Source organism: Staurois parvus, unplaced genomic scaffold, assembly GCF_062004578.1.
Source record: "Staurois parvus isolate SC_StPar_1 unplaced genomic scaffold, SC_StPar_1.0 ptg001919l, whole genome shotgun sequence".
Taxonomy (NCBI): domain Eukaryota; kingdom Metazoa; phylum Chordata; class Amphibia; order Anura; family Ranidae; genus Staurois; species Staurois parvus.
Genome location: NW_028319715.1, coordinates 376,947 through 396,879, shown reverse-complemented (window position 1 = coordinate 396,879; position 19,933 = coordinate 376,947). Strand labels below are relative to the sequence as shown.

Here is a 19,933-nt window from a genome sequence, read left to right as displayed (position 1 = left end):
ACTCTGCATTCACTATATACGCTCTCCCCGGACCCCGCATTCACTATATCCGCTCTCCCCAGACCCCGCATTCACTATATCCGCTCTCCCGGGACCCCGCATTCACTATACCCGCTCTCCCCGGACCCAGCATTCACTATATCCGCTCTCCCTGGACCCCGCTTTCACTATATCCGCTCTCCCCGGACCCCGCATTCACTATATCCGCTCTCCCCGGACCCCGCATTCACTATATCCACTCTCCCCGGACCCCGCATTCACTATATCCGCTCTCCCCGGACCCCGCATTCACTGTATCCGCTCTCCCCGGACCCCCCGGATGTTGTCATGTTACAATGTATCTATCGGGATGGGATGGGATGGGCCGACACAAAGTGGCACATAATTGTGAAGTGGAAGGAAAATGAGAAATTGTTTCCAACATTTGTGACCAATAAATCTGTGAAAAGTGTGGCGGCATTTGTATTCAGCTCCATTTACTCTGATACCCCTAACTAAAATCTAGTGGAACCAATTGCCTTCAGAATTCACCTAATAAACAGAGTCCCCCTGTGTGTCATGTGATCTCAGTATAAATCCAGCTGTTCTGTGAAGCCCTCAGAGGTTTGTTAGAGAACATCAGTGAACAAACAGCATCACGAAGGCCAAGGAACACACCAGACAGGTCAGGGATAAAGTTGTGGAGAAGTCGAAAGCAGGGTTTGGTTATTAAAAAAATTCCCAAACTTTGAGCATCTCACGGAGCACTGTGTTCAATCCATCATCTGAAAATGGAAGGAGTACGGCACAACTGCCAACCTACCAAGACATGGCCGTCCACCTAAACTGACCGGCCGGGCAAGGAGAGCGTTCATCAGAGAAGCAGCCAAGAGGCCCATGGGAACTCCGGAGGAGCTGCAGAGATCACAGCTCAGGGGGGAGAATCTGTCCTCAGGACAACTATTAGTCGTGCGCTCCACAAATCTGGCCTTTATGGAAGAAAGCCATCGTTGAAAGAAAGCCCCTATACTCTGATACCCCTAACTAGAATCTAGTGGAACCGATTGCCTTCAGAATTTCCCTATTAGTACATAGAGTCCCCCTGTGTGTCATGTGATCTCAGTATAAATACAGCTGTTCTGTGAAGCCCTCAGAGGTTTGTTAGAGAACATTAGTGAAGGAACAGCATTATGAAGGCCAAAGAACACACCAGACAGGTCAGGGATAAAGTTGTGGAGAAGTTTAAAGCAGGGTTAGGTTTTCCTTCCACTTCACAATGATGTGCCACTCTGTGTCGGTCTATCACATAAAATCCCAATAAAATGCATTGACGTTTTTGCTTGTAACATGACAAAATGTGGAAAATGTCAAGGAAGAGGAAGACTTCTTCAGGGCGCCGTATCTCTGGTTTCCTTCAATTCAACTTTAAACCTTAGAATCAGATCAGATCGGCTCATTCTGATTGGCTGATGGGGTCAGATCGGCTCATTCTGATTGGCTGATGGGGTCAGATCGGCTCATTCTGATTGGCTGATGGGGTCAGATCGGCTCATTCTGATTGGCTGATGGGGTCAGATCGGCTCATTCTGATTGGCTGATGGGGTCGCTGTAGCTTTGAAACACTTTTTTTGCCTCATTGGGAGAGCGGGGGATGGTTGGTGTCGCTGATACAGACACCGATGTGTGTTTTCCTTCACAGTTTGGTGGAGCTCTTCTTACCCAAAATGACCTTCAACACCCAGGTGAGGGTGGATCGCGCATTGCGACACATGGGCTTCGGGATTATGTTCGATGAGAACAGCGCCGACTTCTCCGGGATCTCAAAGAAAGAGAAGTTCAGAGTTTCCTCAGTGAGTATCTTCCTTTTATATTTAATATGTGGATGAAGTATGGTAATCCTATAACAGGCGCCATCCCTATAGAGCGGGGGGGGGGGGGGGGGGGGGCTCCAGACTTGTCATTCAAAGGGCCAGTTTACTGGACTTCAGGCTTCAGGGGGGCCGGATTGTGGTCAGTGGGAGGAATAGTGCCCCATCATTGGTGTCAGAGGGAGGAATAGTGCCCCATCATTGGTGTCAGTGGGAGGAATGGTGCCCCATCATTGGTGTCAGTGGGAGGAATGGTGTCCCATCATTGGTGTCAGTGGGAGGAATAGTGCCCCATCATTGGTGTCAGTGGGAGGAATAGTGTCTCATCATTGGTATCAGTGGGAGGAATAGTGTCTCATCATTGGTATCAGTGGGAGGAATAGTGCCCCATCATTGGTATCAGTGGGAGGAATAACGCCCCATCATTGATGTCAGAGGGAGGAATAGTGCCCCATCATTGGTGTCAGTGGGAGGAATAGTGCCCCATCATTGGTGTCAGTGGGAGGAATAGTGCCCCTTCATTGGTGTCAGAGGGAGGAATAGTGCCCCATCATTGGTGTTAGTGGCAGGAATAGTGCCCCATCATTGGTGTCAGTGGGAGGAATAGTGCCCCATCATTGGTATCAGTGGGAGGAATAGTGCCCCATCATTGGTGTCAGTGGCAGGAATAGTGCCCCATCATTGGTGTCAGTGGGAGGAATAGTGTCTCATCATTGGTATCAGTGGGAGGAATAGTGCCCCATCATTGGTATCAGTGGGAGGAATAACGCCCCATCATTGGTGTCAGAGGGAGGAATAGTGCACCATCATTGGTGTCAGAGGGATGAATAGTGCCCCATCATTGGTGTCAGAGGGAGGAATAGTGTCCCATCATTGGCATCAGTGGGAGGAATAGTGCCCCATCATTGGTGTCAGAGGGAGGAATAGTGCCCCATCATTGGTGCCAGTGGCAGGAATAGTGCCCCATCATTGGTGTCAGTGAGAGGAATAGTGATACCATCATTGGTATCAGTGGGAGGAATAACGCCCCATTGTTGGTGTCAGAGGGAGGAATAGTGCCCCATCATTGGTGTCAGTGGGAGGAATAGTGCCCCGTCATTGGTGTCAGTGAGAGAAATAGTGCCCCGTCTTTGGTGTCAGAGGGAGGAATAGTGCCCCATCATTGTTATCAGTGGCAGGAATAGTGCCCCGTCATTGGTGTCAGTGAGAGGAATAGTGCCCCATCATTGGTATCAGTGGAGGAATAGTGCCCCATCATTGGTGTCAGTGGGAGGAATAGTGCCCCATCATTGGTATCAGTGGGAGGAATAGTGCCCCATCATTGGTGTCAGTGGGAGGAATAGTGCCCCATCATTGGTGTCAGTTGGAAGAATAGTGTCCCATCATTGGTGTCAGTGGGAGGAATAGTGCCCCATCATTGGTGTCAGTGGCAGGAATAGTGCCCCATCATTGGTGTCAGTGGGAGGAATAACGCCCCATCATTGGTATCAGTGGGAGGAATAGTGCCCCATCATTGGTGTCAGAGGGAGGAATAGTGCCCCATCATTGGTGTCAGAGGGATGAATAGTGCCTCATCATTGGTGTCAGAGGGAGGAATAGTGCCCCATCATTGGTGTCAGAGGGAGGAATAGTGCCCCATCATTGGTGTCAGAGGGAGGAATAGTGCCCCATCATTGGTGCCAGTGGCAGGAATAGTGCCCCATCATTGGTGTCAGTGAGAGGAATAGTGATACCATCATTGGTATCAGTGGGAGGAATAACGCCCCATTTTTGGTGTCAGAGGGAGGAATAGTGCCCCATCATTGGTGTCAGAGGGAGGAATAGTGCCCCATCATTGGTGTCAGAGGGATGAATAGTGCCTCATCATTGGTGTCAGAGGGAGGAATAGTGCCCCATCATTGGTGTCAGAGGGAGGAATAGTGCCCCATCATTGGTGTTAGTGGGAGGAATAGTGCCCCATCATTGGTGTCAGTGGGAGGAATAGTGCCCCGTCATTGGTGTCAGTGAGAGAAATAGTGCCCCGTCATTGGTGTCAGAGGGAGGAATAGTGCCCCATCATTGGTATCGGTGGCAGGAATAGTGCCCCGTCATTGGTGTCAGTGAGAGGAATAGTGTCCCATCTTTGGTATCAGTGGGGGGAATAGTGCCCCATCATTGGTGTCAGTGGGAGGAATAGTGCCCCATCATTGGTATCAGTGGAGGAATAGTGCCCCATCATTGGTGTCAGTGGGAAGAATAGTGCCCCATCATTGGTGTCAGTGGGAGGAATAGTGCCCCATCATTGGTATCAGTGGGAGGAATAGTGCCCCATTATTGGTGTCAATGGGAGGAATAGTGCCTCTTCATTGGTGTTAATGGGAGGAATAGTGCCCCATCATTGGTGTCAGTGGGGGGAATAGTGCCCCATCATTGGTATCAGTGGGAGGAATAATGCCCCATCATTGGTGTCAATGGGAGGAATAGTGCCCCTTCATTGGTGTCAGTGGGAAGAATAGTGTCCCATCATTGGTGTCAGTGGGAGGAATAGTGCCCCATCATTGGTGTCAGTGGCAGGAATAGTGCCCCATCATTGGTGTCAGTGGGAGGAATAACGCCCCATCATTGGTATCAGTGGGAGGAATAACGCCCCATCATTGGTATCAGTGGGAGGAATAGTGCCCCATCATTGGTGTCAGTGGGAGGAATAGTGCCCCATCATTGGTATCAGTGGGAGGAATAGTGCCCCATCATTGGTGTCAGTGGGAGGAATAGTGCCCCATCATTGGTATCAGTGGGAGGAATAGTGCCCCATCATTGGTGTCAATGGGAGGAATAGTGCCCCATCATTGGTGTCAATGGGAGGAATAGTGCCTCTTCATTGGTGTTAGTGGGAGGAATAGTGCACCATTATTGGTAGAGATGAGCGAATTATTCAAAAATTCGGTTCGGCTGATTCGCCGAATTCGCAGAATAAATTCGCTTCGAGTCGAATATATTCGCTGTGAATTTAACTTATAAAAGGGTGTTTCTAGGCTTCAGAGAGCCTTTATATTAGTGCAGAACACTGTACCTTTAATTTAAATGCCCTTGGAGTCTGCTGGGGAAGAGAAATAATACTGTCAGTCAATCTTAGAATCACCGCACACTTCACTCATTTGGGCAGTCAGGGGGCCAAAACCAGAGTGTGGAGCCACAGTGTGGCGGTGGAGGCAGCAGCAATGGGAGGCCATACAGCACCCTATGACAAAATGGAAACCAGCAGGAGCGTGAGGAGACCTGAAAGTGGCACATGGCAGAGTGGGACGATGGAGACAGCAGTAATGGGAGGCGGTACATGGACCCATGAGACACTGTGGACCTGGCAGCAGCATGAGGAGGCGGTACAGGGGCCCATGGCAGATTAGGGGCCTGGCAGCAGCAATGTGAGGCCCGTAATCTGCCAGCACTCTATGTCAAAATGGAACCCAGCAGCAGTGTGAGGAGACCTGAAAGTGGCACATGGCAGAGTGTGGCGATGGAGACAGCAGCAATGGGAGGCGGTACAGGGACCCATGAGACACTGTGGACCTGGCAGCAGCATGAGGAGGCGGTACAGGGGCCCATGGCAGATTAGGGGCCTGGCAGCAGCAATGTGAGGCCCGTAATCTGCCAGCACTCTATGTCAAAATGGAACCCAGCAGCAGTGTGAGGAGACCTGAAAGTGGCACATGGCAGAGTGTGGCGATGGAGACAGCAGCAATGGGAGGCGGTACAGGGACCCATGAGACACTGTGGACCTGGCAGCAGCATGAGGAGGCGGTACAGGGGCCCATGACAGATTACGGGCCTGGCAGCAGCATGAGGAGTCGGTACGGGGGCCCATGGCAGATTACGGGCCTGGCAGCAGCAATGGGAGGCCGTACAGGGACCCATGACACACTCTGGACCTGGCAGCAGCATGAGGAGGCGGTACAGGGGCCCATGACAGATTACGGGCCTGGCAGCAGCATGAGGAGTCGGTACGGGGGCCCATGGCAGATTACGGGCCTGGCAGCAGCAATGGGAGGCCGTACAGGGACCCATGACACACTCTGGACCTGGCAGCAGCATGAGGAGGCGGTACAGGGGCCCATGACAGATTACGGGCCTGGCAGCAGCATGAGGAGTCGGTACGGGGGCCCATGGCAGATTACGGGCCTGGCAGCAGCAATGGGAGGCCGTACAGGGACCCATGATACACTCTGGACCTGGCAGCAGCATGAGGAGGCGGTACAGGGGCCCATGACAGATTACGGGCCTGGCAGCAGCATGAGGAGTCGGTACGGGGGCCCATGACACACTCTGGACCTGGCAGCAGCATGAGGAGGCGGTACAGGGGCGCATGACAGATTACGGGCCTGGCAGCAGCAACTTGGACAGGAGGACTTTCAGCTTCTGCACCGTCGGGTGCGTGATCGCAAACTGTTGTCTCTTGGAAACGGATTCCAAGAAAGACTGCTGACGGAATCCGTGAAGAGGAGTAGCAGGAGAAGGAGCATCTGAACGAGCGGAATATGCCAACAAGCGACAACAGGGGCCCATGACAGATTACCGGCCTGGCAGCAGCATGAGGAGTCGGTACGGGGGCCCATGGCAGATTACAGGCCTGGCAGCAGCAATGGGAGGCCATACAGCACCCTATGACAAAATGGAAACCCACCAGCAGTATGAGGAGACCTGAAAGTGGCACATGGCAGAGTGTGGCGATGGAGACAGCAGCAATGGGAGGCGGTACAGGGACCCATGAGACACTGTGGACCTGGCAGCAGCATGAGGAGGCGGTACGGGTGCCCATGGCAGATTAGGGGCCTGGCAGCAGCTATGGGAGGCCCGTAATCTGCCAGCACTCTATGACAAAATGGAACACACCAGCAGTGTGAGGAGACCTGAAAGTGGCACATGGCATGACACACTGTGGACCTGGAAGCAGCATGAGGAGGCGGTACAGGGGCCCATGGCAGATTAGGGGCCTGGCAGCAGCAATGGGAGGCCCGTAATCTGCCAGCACCCTATGACAAAATGGAACCCATCAGCAGTGTGAGGAGACCTGAAAGTGGCACATGGCAGAGTGTGGCGATGGAGACAGCAGCAATGGGAGGCCGTACAGGGACCCATGAGACACTGTGGACCTGGCAGCAGCATGAGGAGGCGGTACAGGGGCCCATGGCAGATTAAGGCCTGGCAGCAGCAATGGGAGGCCCGTAATCTGCCAGCACCCTATGACAAAATGGAACCCTGGGCTGGGGCAGGCAGAACCACCGTATCTTTATCACGGTTTTCCCAGGCCACCGAATGGCGACGCTGCATATGCTGACGCAACGCTGTAGTCCCAACATGGGCCCCCTGGCCACGCTTGACTTTCTGGCCACATAGTCGACATACGGCTATGTTTACTTCCGCGGGCGGCTTGAGGAAAACTTGCCACACCGCCGAGTAGGAAACTTTGCCCCCGCTACTCCTCACTGGCTGACTGCTACTTCCTCCGTGCACACCGGCACCACTACTGGCCGTGGTGGTAGGCTGCAGTGGAGCTGCTGCTCTACTCCGTGGCCGTTTGCCTCCACTGACACTGCTGCGACCCTGCTGCCTCCTGGCAGCAGCAATGGGAGGCCGTACAGGGACCCATGACACACTCTGGACCTGGCAGCAGCATGAGGAGGCGGTACAGGGGCCCATGGTAGATTAGGGGCCTGGCAGCAGCAATGGGAGGCCCGTAATCTGCCAGCACCCTATGACAAAATGGAACCCAGCAGCAGTGTGAGGAGACCTGAAAGTGGCACATGGCAGAGTGTGGCGATGGAGACAGCAGCAATGGGAGGCGGTACAGGGACCCATGAGACACTGTGGACCTGGCAGCAGCATGAGGATGCGGTACGGGGGCCCATGGCAGATTAGGGGCCTGGCAGCAGCTATGGGAGGCCCGTAATCTGCCAGCACCCTATGACAAAATGGAACCCAGCAGCAGTGTGAGGAGTCCTGAAAGTGGCACATGGCAGAGTGTGGCGATGGAGACAGCAGCAATGGGAGGCGGTACAGGGACCCATGAGACACTGTGGACCTGGCAGCAGCATGAGGAGGTGGTACAGGGGCCCATGGCAGATTACAGGCCTGGCAGCAGCAATGGGAGACGCCCGTAATCTGCCAGCACTCTATGACAAAATGGAACCCAGCAGCAGTGTGAGGAGACCTGAAAGTGGCACATGGCAGAGTGTGACGATGGAGACAGCAGCAATGGGAGGCGGTACAGGGACCCATGAGACACTGTGGACCTGGCAGCAGCATGAGGAGGCGGTACAGGGGCCCATGGCAGATTAGGGCCCTGGCAGCAGCAATGGGAGACGCCCGTAATCTGCCAGCAATCTATGACAAAATGGAACCCAGAAGCAGTGTGAGGAGACCTGAAAGTGGCACATGGCAGAGTGTGGCGATGGAGACAGCAGCAATGGGAGGCGGTACAGGGACCCATGAGACACTGTGGACCTGGCAGCAGCATGAGGAGGCGGTTGTCTTGGAAATTCGCTTTAACGAATTTCTCCTTACCGTGAGTACTCGCAGTTGGATGCGCAGAAATCCCCCATAAAGCTGTGTGAATCTCGCTTACCACGACTGCAGCCAAACTACACGATTCCTGCCCATCCAAATACTTTGGTTCTGTTGAATTTGTGGGTGATTGGAGCTCCGTTACCCTAGAATGATCACACGACACTCTAAGGCTGGTTGCAATCCACATAAGGGCCGGCTTTAGGCTCAGCTCTCTGTTTTATTAAAAATACACACACGCCCCCCACATGAATAAAGTCAAACCCCTCCCACCGAACAATGCAATGGGGAGTACCTATACAGAGGATGTACATTCCAATTGGAGCATAGCCTTTGCTATTATCTATCACTGGTCCTCCCCCATGAGTCTTCTGAGGTCAGCAGACTTCCTCCCCTTCCCCCCTATGAGCCATCTGAGGTCATATTTCCTGTCCTACTAGCTTCTATTGGTATGCAAAATTCTCTGCACAAGCATCTCCCTAAAAATATCAGTCTGTACCTGGATGGGCCCGATACGATCTTTATTAAAACACATCCATCCCAGATACAGTTCAGATTAGTAATGGGTTGTAAGATATGCATAAGCCTACACGTGGAGTTCACACCGCTTGCGCATTGCGTCACGAAGCCCACGTGGTACCATGCTGCTGATATGTGGATACAGGCCCACGGTCTACTGACAGCAGCATTCGCATGGAATGCCGTGGTGGTATACACGCCGGTCTATAAGCGCAGATCTGCCATCTCATCCATTACCAAGCTGAGTACTGTAATACATACATTGTACATGCGCATGGCCCAATTGCAGCCTTCAGAGCTTTAATTAAGCCACACCAGAGACATATGAATAACACGAATATATGACACATTTAAAGTTCGACCAACAATACAAAATTTCCATGACATTCCCTCCTGTTTTATCATATTCTCCTCGTGTCCCTTCTTGATCTTCTTCAGCTTGATGGGTGTAGTCTCAAACTTCAAAGAGTTTCTGTAGTTGTCCCTGAGAATAAAGCTCCACGGGGTACCTGAAACAACAAGACCCGACGCAGACTCGACGCAAACAGGCTTGATTGAAGCGATGATCCTCAAGAGCGTTGGAACCTTCACTACAGGAAGGCTCTTGCAAAAAACCACAAACAGACTTGTGGTATTGTCATGGAAATTTTGTATTGTTGGTCGAACTAAAAATGTGTCATTAAGTTCTACCGACAAATGTCTACGTGGGGGCTGACCAGGGGTCCCTTGCTTTTTCATGCCGACGCGGATGTCATATAGGGCATGAACAGCGGCCATTGCGGACATGTGATGACTGGGTGGGGGCTTAGAGCATACCCAACAGTTGGTTTTGTTGGCGGTTCTGGCTAAACGCAGGTGCATTTTAAATAAAAGGTTGGGGTATCTGCCGTCTTTTCCTCCGTTCACACACATGTATGACATACAAACAAAAAGAAAAAGGAAAATGACACCCCTCATTCTCTGGTGTAGCTGAAAAGCTTCTTGCAGTGGCTTGCGTGCACCCAGTTGTCTCGTCCCTCGAGTTTGAGTGAGGTAGGTGTCGTCAGCTGGACTTGGTATGGTCCGGTGAACCGTGGCTCGAGTCCGGTTCTTTGATGTTTCTTTAGGACGACCCAATCACCTGGCTCAATAGAAAGAACACCTGTTATTGTATTTGGATCGGGGAGCGATTCGCGAACCCGATGGTGTATCTTCTGCAGCTCCCGTTGCAGAGATTGCACATAACCTGTAAGCTGTGAATGCAAAGACGACAACTGTTGAGGAAAGTACAACCCTGTTTTGGGAGGTCCCCCAAACAACACCTCGTAGGGTGACAGCCCATGTGGTTGCCGAGGGGCATTCCGGATGGAATAGAGGGCAATGGGGAGACACTCAGGCCAAGGTTTTTTTGGTATCGGCCATGATTTTGGAGATCCTGTTTTTAAGGATTCCGTTGAGACGTTCAACCTTACCGCTACTCTCGGGGTGATATGGGGTGTGTCGCCGCTGACTCCAGTTCCACCAAAGAAATGCAGTCGTGTCCTTTGGAAGAGAGATTAGTAGTGGACAAAGAAGACATGTTAGCAGAAGAGGTGTTAGTATTGTTAGTCGTGTTGCAAAATTCAGCACTGTCATTGTTGTCCTCCCCCCCCTTCTCATCTTCCGACACAGGAAGAAGAGAAGCTGGGTTAAGAATAGTGCATCGTTTGATAGTGAGGTTAGTAGGGGTTAGGAGGGCTTTCCCCTGAGAGGGGTACCTTGCCTTGGATGTCCTGTTTTCGCAGGACCGTTCTTGCTGCACCGGTGTCAGTGAGGCAAGGGAGGGGATATTTTAATTCCTCTAGAAAAAGATGGATCTGGGCCGACACCGATTTGTCAACTTCCTATGAGAATTCATAGGAGTTACTTACCATGGTGGTCATAGGGGCGGAGGACTCATCAGGAATGAACTGCCACCGACCTTTAGGTAATTGGGGACAGCTCCTCCTTATGTGCCCCGTTTGGTGGCACTGGAAGCACCTGGGTGGGGGCCTATCCTTCCTGTGACCCGGATCCCTTGGTTTTTCGTGTGGGGTCTGGGACATAAGAACTTTGGCCTTGTCTTGTTTTCTTCTATCCATTTCCCTCTCTATTGCCGCAAGAGTGGAAAGGATAGCAGGGATAGACATCTCATTATATTCGGGTCGGGCCAGAACCAGCCTTTCCCGAATTTTAGTATCGATGCCTTCCAAAAATTTGGCCCGCAACAGAATGTGCGTCGCGGTCACCTTTACCCCTTCAGTTGGAGCATCAGGTCCAACTTCCAGATCCGCATCCAGTGCCGTCTGCTTGAGACGGCGCCAGGAGCAGGCGCTTTCCTCATTAGGACCCTGGGTGAGCTTCATCATGTCCGTAGTAGAGGTAGCACCATACATTTCTGGAAGCTTTGCCTTTAGCTGTGTACAGAATTCTTTGCCCCCTGAAGTCATCTCCTCATGAGTGGTTATAGAGCACCCTGCAATCACTGTACTGGCCACTTCCATGCCCACCTTTGCCCGTAGGATCTGTGCACAATCTGACCCGCTCATACCATAGCTGAACTGGTTTTGTCCAAACATTCGAGCAAATCCTCTCGGATTGACTCGATAGTCCGGGAGCTCAGCCAGAATAGTGCGGATCTCTGCCGGGGTGAAGGGGACATGCCAAACTACCCGTTCCCCTAAAGTCCGTTCCCCCCGTGCATTGGGAGGACCTTCAAATTGCTGCACCCTGACTGGATAGGCCTCGGTCCGGGAAGAGTGCAAGGGCTGACCCAGCATCATCGGTGGGCTTAGATTAACCACCTCGCTTACTGCACCTTCAGGTTTGAGGTCCCTCAGATCAGGGTATAGCTGGGGGGCAGGGGTCTGATCAGTGGCTCGTAGCGCTTTGATGCAATCCGCCCTGTTTTTTAACCGGGTGTCTATTCCCCTTGATTCACAGATAGTCTGCAAATCGGTTGTTGAGTAGGCTTCATAGTTGGAAACAGAAGGAGCTGGGGTGAAGCAGGGAGAAGGGAGAGGTAGAGGCAGAGGCTGAGGCATAGAGACAGAAGACACAGAAGGTATGTCAAGAGTGACGTCACTAACAGAAGAGACAGGTGCAGTTATACTTATCTCAGCCACTGTTGGTTGTTGGGGGACCCCAGCAGACCCTGATCCTGCCTGCCTTAGTAGAGTCAGCCCTGAAAGAGCTTCCTCCACCTCTGACACCGGATCCTCCTGTTTTATTCCCTCTGGAGGCCAGGTATACATCACCTGGTTCTTCCGGACAGACACCAGTTTATGTATGCCCTGCTTCCCTAATCGGATTGACCTGTGAAGCCATAGCTGTGCGATCTCTAGTTCTGACGCCTGCATCCGTGGTTCAAATTCAGAGATGAATTTTTCCCACCTCCATGCGTCAAATGTACCTTCCCGGGGAATTTCCCATCTGGTACCCTTCGACCATTTATTCCACCTTTTGAGGGGTTCTGTAGACTTCCCCCCCAAACTCACCTTCATCAGTTGTGCAGCTGTCCTTACCCTGAAGAGGGCTGGTTCCCCCTCTCTCTTCATGGACTGACTACTGCCCATCGTGACTAGTCACTGGTATATATCCCGCGTCCGGGTACCTGTTTACCCCCTGGAGCACTCGGTGGGATCCTACCGAGAGGCCTGATTCCACCACTTTCCCAGCACAGCGTAATTTATGTGATACTTATCGATCACCCGAAGCGCATCAAGTGGCGGTCAGACTGAGAGCACACCTCCCACTCCCACAGCGCAATTTGTGTGATCCTGACCACCCGAAGTGTTTGTGGTAACCAGGCTAAGTGTTATACTTCCCTGGACCGCCCACTCGCACAGCGTAATTTATGTGGCTCTCATCACCCACTGTGTTTGGCAGGCCACACCGCACAATGATGAAAGTGGCTTTTCTCTCCCTGCACACAGTAGCTAACACAAGTCAAAACAAAAAGAGGGGTTCTTGGATGTTACTTAGGGGTCACTGGTTGGGCAGAAACCTGCTAACTGACCTTTAGGAAATTTGTGTAAAGAAAAAACTTTCCTAATACACACAGAAAAAAAAAACTCTTTTCAACCTGAAAAACTGTTAAAAAGGACAAAGTGGATCCTTATGAAAAACACGGGACGTTTCACAGTAAAACAATTACACAGAGGTAAACCGAAAAACTGCGCCAAAAGTAACCTTGTTGCTGACGCAAAAATCACTCCTATCAGCACCGCTAAACGATCCACGTTATACACGCAATCTTTACTGCAACCACCTAGAACCGTTTACACAAAAAGTCTGCTGGACGTGAAACACGCGACACAGCAGGTTAAAACAAACCCGCTTTACAATAAGGAACTACTTTTAACAGGAAAAACACAAGAAAAACATAATCACTATACAAGAAATCTATGTGCAAAAACCCAGACTACACCGCGCTCATTAAATGTGGAACACGTGAAGGGAAAACTCGCTTAACACACTTTAAATTGGCTGGCAATACGCAAATTTAAAGCTAAAAGCAAACAAATGAAACTGTAAAAAATTTGGATTAAAAACACAATATGGGTCAAATGCATATAGGAAACTTCATGCACATTGCATAGAGATTACTGCACATATGGTAGCCAACAAAATGGCCACCAACAGGGAAAGCACATGGTCATTAACAAAATGGCCACCAAACAAAAGGAGTCCATGTGGTTTAGTCAAGAAGATGACCCCCCACAGAGGAGCACATGGCAGATACTAGAATGACCCCCCACAGAGGAGCACATGGTAACACTAGAATGGCCCCCCACAGGGAAGCACACGGCAGCCTCTAGCCTCAAAATTGCCTCTTACATAAAACAGACTTTTGAACAGAACATACACTGGACAATTACACAACAATATGAAGTACACATACAACACAATTTGGGCACAATCACAGAACGGACATAAAACACCAACATATCACACTAACATGCACATGTAACAGAAAGGACCCCCTGCTGCATGCTTGCTGGGAGCAGTAGTTCCACAAAACATTGTACACAGATCTTACAACAGTTAACAATTAACCTAAGCCTTTCAGCACTGTAATAATTACCTCACGTGGAGGGGGGTAAAGCAATCACCACAGTACCTACAGCCCACAAATACTTACCTAACACTATGCAACAACTTTTACCCACTAAAACATATACCCGTTTAATTTTTGGTTGGAAGATTTTTAAACTTGACCAAATCCAGCCAACCAAAACCCACCCCTCTGCTGCTCTCCGCAGAGACAAACCCTCGTCTTTCACCCACAAATCAAGAGTTTAGGACAAAAAACAAGGTCCTTGTTAAGCGGTATTTCTTGTTAGCTAACAGAGAGCGAAATCAGCCACACGAACACGCAAAAAGCGATCCTCTTAATGGCAGAGAGACCTGAAATGTGCCGGCATACTTTTTGCTAGTTCATGATGGCTCATTCCCCCCTCGTTCTTGGTTAGCTACGCAAGAATACGCGTTAGTATCCACCAGGCTCGCCAAACTGTCTTGGAAATTCGCTTTAACGAATTTCTCCTTACCGTGAGTACTCGCAGTTGGATGCGCAGAAATCCCCCATAAAGCTGTGCGAATCTCGCTTACCACGACTGCAGCCAAACTACACGATTCCTGCCCATCCAAATACTTTGGTCCTGTTGAATTTGTGGGTGATTGGAGCTCCGCTACCCTAGAATGATCACACGACACTCTAAGGCTGGTGTTGCAATCCACATAAGGGCTGATTTTAGGCTCAGCTCTCTGTTTTATTAAGAATACACACATGCCCCCCACATGAATAAAGTCAATCCCTCCCACCGAACAATACAATGGGGATTGCTTATACAGAGGATGTACATTCCAATTGGAGCATAGCCTTTGCTATTATCTATCACTGGTCCTCCCCCATGAACCTTCTGAGGTCAGCAGACTTCCTCCCCTTCCCCCCTATGAGCCATCTGAGGTCATATTTCCTGTCCTACTATCTTCTATTGGTATGTACATTCTCTGTACAAGCACTCTCTAAAAATATCAGTCTGTACCTGGATGGGCCCGATACGATCTTTATTAAAACACATCCATCCCAGATACAGTTTCAAGTTGGTAATGGGTTGTAAGATATGCATAAGCCTACACGTGGAGTTCACACCGCTTGCGCATTGCGTTATGAAGCCCACGTGCTACCATGCTGCTGATATGTGGATACAGGCCCACGGTCTACTGACAGCGGCATTCGCATGGAATGCCGTGGTGGTATACACGCCGGTCTATAAGCGCAGATCTGCCATCTCATCCATTACCAAGCCGAGTACTGTAATACATACATTGTACATGCGCATGGCCCAATTGCAGCCTTCAGAGCTTTAATTAAGCCACACGAGAGACATATGAATAACACGAATACATGACACATTTAAAGTTCGACCAACAATACAAAATTTCCATGACAGTATGAATAAAGCTTGTGATCCCACGGTGGTCTGGGGAGATCCAGCAATAGATTCTCAAATTGCCCCTGCAGACGGGGCCACACAAGGCTGGTCTCGACCCAGACAGTTTTCCAAATCGCAGACACAAACAATGATGAGGCTTGAAGCTTGCTTGAAGGTCTTGGAGAATGTGGTCTTCAGAGAGATAAATTAGAGGGAAGCCAGGACGTAATCTGTAGAGAAGGTGGTTGGTTGGTGAGGTCTTCCCCCGATCAGTGGTTGGAGTGGGATCCCCGGAGCGGGCATGGAGATGTGGTCGTCTGCCCGAGCTTGGCTTACACGGTCGATGAGGCAACAGGAACATCTCACCGCGGCATATAAAAGGCAGATGAAAAAGAGAAGCATCAGGATATACACTCCCACTTCCTTCAACCAAGATCCGATGGAGAACAGGAAATCTCCCAATCCTCCCAAACCCTTGAACGGATTCCAACCCTCACTAGCTATAGCTCTAGCTTTTCCCTGTAGTTCACTAACTTTGTCCATATGGGCCTGGACCTTGTCATCGGTGTCTTCTATCCAAGTACAACAATCCTCTCCGATGAACTCACAGAACCCCCCTTTGGCGGCTAAAAGATAATCAAGGGCCATCTTCTCCTGAAGCACTAAAATTCCCATCTGCCGTTGTTCTTGGGCAATTTCTCTGACAGCCTCTACGGTCTCGTTAAACATACTATCCACGATGACAGAAAAATTGTTCAGGCGCTTCATAAGTTCTATTCCCCATCCTGTCCATGAGGGGAACCAAGCCCATGCCTGGTCGCCCTCAGAGAACAGTTCCCTGCGAACTCTCCCTGCCATCCTTACCTTCTTGTGGACCATCAACTCTTCATGGTCCATCACTACATAGGATGCGGGGACTAGCTTTATGAGGGCACACGAACCTTTCGCGTTCTGGGGAAATGTTCTATAGGCTGCCGAACCACACAGAAAATAGTATGGACCTGTCAGAGCAGAACAGGAGGAGTTCCTCGTTCGGCCTCTGGTACTGAGCAACAGTTGCACAGACTGGGGGATTGCTCCCTCAGTCTGCACATCACATCCGTCCTTCCAACAAACGTGGTCTGGTCGGTCAGTGTGGTTACTCAGAAAGGAAGTCTGGTTAGTCAGATTGACAGTTATACCTCCCTCGCAGGTGGTAGTCCCAACAAACTTGTTACCTGTGTCAAAGCTGATGTTAAAGCACACCTGAGGGCTGCCTAGCTGCCCAGTTACCCATAATGGACTGGTGAGGGCCCTACAGGAGCTAGAGCTAATATTGGTGCTGAAACTGATGTTACCTGCTAAAAATGTGTCATTAAGTTCTACCGACAAATGTCTACGTGGGGGCTGACCAGGGGTCCCTTGCTTTTTCATGCCGACGCGGATGTCATATAGGGCATGAACAGCGGCCATTGCGGACATGTGATGACTGGGTGGGGGCTTAGAGCATACCCAACAGTTGGTTTTGTTGGCGGTTCTGGCTAAACGCAGGTGCATTTTAAATAAAAGGTTGGGGTATCTGCCGTCTTTTCCTCCGTTCACACACATGTATGACATACAAATAAAAAGAAAAAGGAAAATGACACCCCTCATTCTCTGGTGTAGCTGAAAAGCTTCTTGCAGTGGCTTGCGTGCACCCAGTTGTCTCGTCCCTCGAGTTTGAGTGAGGTAGGTGTCGTCAGCTGGACTTGGTATGGTCCGGTGAACCGTGGCTCAAGTCCGGTTCTTTGATGTTTCTTTAGGACGACCCAATCACCGCTACTCTCGGGGTGATATGGGGTGTGTCGCCGCTGACTCCAGTTCCACCAAAGAAATGCAGTCGTGTCCTTTGGAAGAGAGATTAGTAGTGGACAAAGAAGACATGTTAGCAGAAGAGGTGTTAGTATTGTTAGTCGTGTTGCAAAATTCAGCACTGTCATTGCTGTCCTCCCCCCCCTTCTCATCTTCCGACACAGGAAGAAGAGAAGCTGGGTTAAGAATAGTGCATCGTTTGATAGTGAGGTTAGTAGGGGTTAGGAGGGCTTTCCCCTGAGAGGGGTACCTTGCCTTGGATGTCCTGTTTTCGCAGGACCGTTCTTGCTGCACCGGTGTCAGTGAGGCAAGGGAGGGGATATTTTAATTCCTCTAGAAAAAGATGGATCTGGGCTGACACCGATTTGTCAACTTCCTATAAGAATTCATAGGAGTTACTTACCATGGTGGTCATAGGGGCGGAGGACTCATCAGGAATGAACTGCCACCGACCTTTAGGTAATTGGGGACAGCTCCTCCTCATGTGCCCCGTTTGGTGGCACTGGAAGCACCTGGGTGGGGGCCTATCCTTCCTGTGACCCAGATCCCTTGGTTTTTCGTGTGGGGTCTGGGACATAAGAACTTTGGCCTTGTCTTGTTTTCTTCTATCCATTTCCCTCTCTATTGCCGCAAGAGTGGAAAGGATAGCAGGGATAGACATCTCATTATATTCGGGTCGGGCCAGAACCAGCCTTTCCCGAATTTTAGTATCGATGCCTTCCAAAAATTTGGCCCGCAACAGAATGTGCGTCGCGGTCACCTTTACCCCTTCAGTTGGAGCATCAGGTCCAACTTCCAGATCCGCATCCAGTGCCGTCTGCTTGAGACGGCGCCAGAAGCAGGCGCTTTCCTCATTAGGACCCTGGGTGAGCTTCATCATGTCCGTAGTAGAGGTAGCACCATACATTTCTGGAAGCTTTGCCTTTAGCTGTGTACAGAACTCTTTGCCCCCTGAAGTCATCTCCTCATGCGTGGTTATAGAGCACCCTGCAATCACTGTACTGGCCACTTCCATGCCCACCTTTGCCCGTAGGATCTGTGCACAATCTGACCCGCTCATACCATAGCTGAACTGGTTTTGTCCAAACATTCGAGCAAATCCTCTCGGATTGACTCGATAGTCCGGGAGCTCAGCCAGAATAGTGCGGATCTCTGCCGGGGTGAAGGGGACATGCCAAACTACCCGTTCCCCTAAAGTCCGTTCCCCCCGTGCATTGGGAGGACCTTCAAATTGCTGCACCCTGACTGGATAGGCCTCGGTCCAGGAAGAGTGCAAGGGCTGACCCAGCATCATCGGTGGGCTTAGATTAACCACCTCGCTTACTGCACCTTCAGGTTTGAGGTCCCTCAGATCAGGGTATAGCTGGGGGGCAGGGGTCTGATCAGTGGTTCGTAGCGCTTTGATGCAATCCGCCCTGTTTTTTAACCGGGTGTCTATTCCCCTTGATTCACAGATAGTCTGCAAATCGGTTGTTGAGTAGGCTTCATAGTTGGAAACAGAAGGAGCTGGGGTGAAGCAGGAAGAAGGGAGAGGTAGAGGCAGAGGCTGAGGCATAGAGACAGAAGACACAGAAGGTATGTCAAGAGTGACGCCACTAACAGAAGAGACAGGTGCAGTTATACTTATCTCAGCCACTGTTGGTTGTTGGGGAACCCCAGCAGACCCTGATCCTGCCTGCCTTAGTAGAGTCAGCCCTGAAAGAGCTTCTTCCACCTCTGACACTGGATCCTCCTGTTTTATTCCCTCTGGAGGCCAGGTATACATCACCTGGTTCTTCCGGACAGACACCAGTTTATGTATGCCCTGCTTCCCTAATCGGATTGACCTGTGAAGCCATAGCTGTGCGATCTCTAGTTCTGATGCCTGCATCCGTGGTTCAAATTCAGAGATGAATTTTTCCCACCTCCATGCGTCAAATGTACCTTCCCGGGGAATTTCCCATCTGGTACCCTTCGACCATTTATTCCACCTTTTGAGGGGTTCTGTAGACTTCCCCCCCAAACTCACCTTCATCAGTTGTGCAGCTGTCCTTACCCTGAAGAGGGCTGCTTCCCCCTCTCTCTTCATGGACTGACTACTGCCCATCGTGACTAGTCACTGGTATATATCCCGCGTCCGGGTACCTGTTTACCCCCTGGAGCACTCGGTGGGATCCTACCGAGAGGCCTGATTCCACCACTTTCCCAGCACAGCGTAATTTATGTGATACTTATCGATCACCCGAAGCGCATCAAGTGGCGGTCAGACTGAGAGCACACCTCCCACTCTGTGACGGGAGTGACTTTTGGGGGTGGGGGGACCTCTGTATCATCTCCCCAAATCATTATGTTTAAGGCACCCTGTGCCTGTTAAGGGTTACAGGGTGTGTATGTGAATGTCTGAGTCCTGTGTGTTCCTTTGTCTAGACCACATGGCTGTCCATTGTCTGTTGACCATGTGCTACCCCCCATTGTGCTGTGTCTTCCTATCCAGTGAACTATTATGGGATGTACTGTTTGTATTGGTGTGGGGGTTGGTCAATGTCCTTGGCCACATGGTTGCATCCCATTGTTCTGTGTCTGGTTGGATGGGGAGGGGTGATGAGGTGTTTCCTGCCTATACTGTAGCCCTTCCCACTGAGGGTGGGCTGATGAGGTGTTTCCTGTCCCTGGTTGTCTTTCCCCGCCCTCTGTATAAAACATGTTTTGTGTACAATAAAGTTAGTTGACTTCCTGTTTTAGTAGGAGCTGGGTGTTGTCTGTCTTTTTCCTGAGGGATTCCGA

The 19,933-nt window shown here is 50.7% G+C and overlaps 2 protein-coding genes across 2 annotated transcripts in view; one reads left to right on the top strand and one right to left on the bottom strand.

Annotated features, from left to right (window-relative positions):
* The window catches only part of LOC149433273 (serine protease inhibitor A6-like), a 110,734-nt gene that overhangs the window by 22,941 nt on the left and 67,860 nt on the right, over positions 1 to 19,933 (top strand). The window contains exon 4 of the mRNA XM_089664477.1: positions 1,679 to 1,829. Within this exon, the coding sequence (XP_089520603.1) occupies positions 1,679 to 1,829 (151 nt within the window). The remainder of the gene's footprint in view (positions 1 to 1,678; positions 1,830 to 19,933) is intronic.
* LOC149433274 (uncharacterized) lies at positions 9,589 to 15,351 on the bottom strand. Its single transcript, XM_089664476.1, has 2 exons — positions 10,355 to 15,351; positions 9,589 to 10,023 (listed from the first exon to the last, which is right to left on the bottom strand). The coding sequence occupies exon 1, from the start codon at positions 12,473 to 12,475 to the stop codon at positions 10,766 to 10,768; it is 1,710 nt and encodes a 569-aa protein (XP_089520602.1). The 5' UTR covers positions 12,476 to 15,351; the 3' UTR covers positions 9,589 to 10,023; positions 10,355 to 10,765.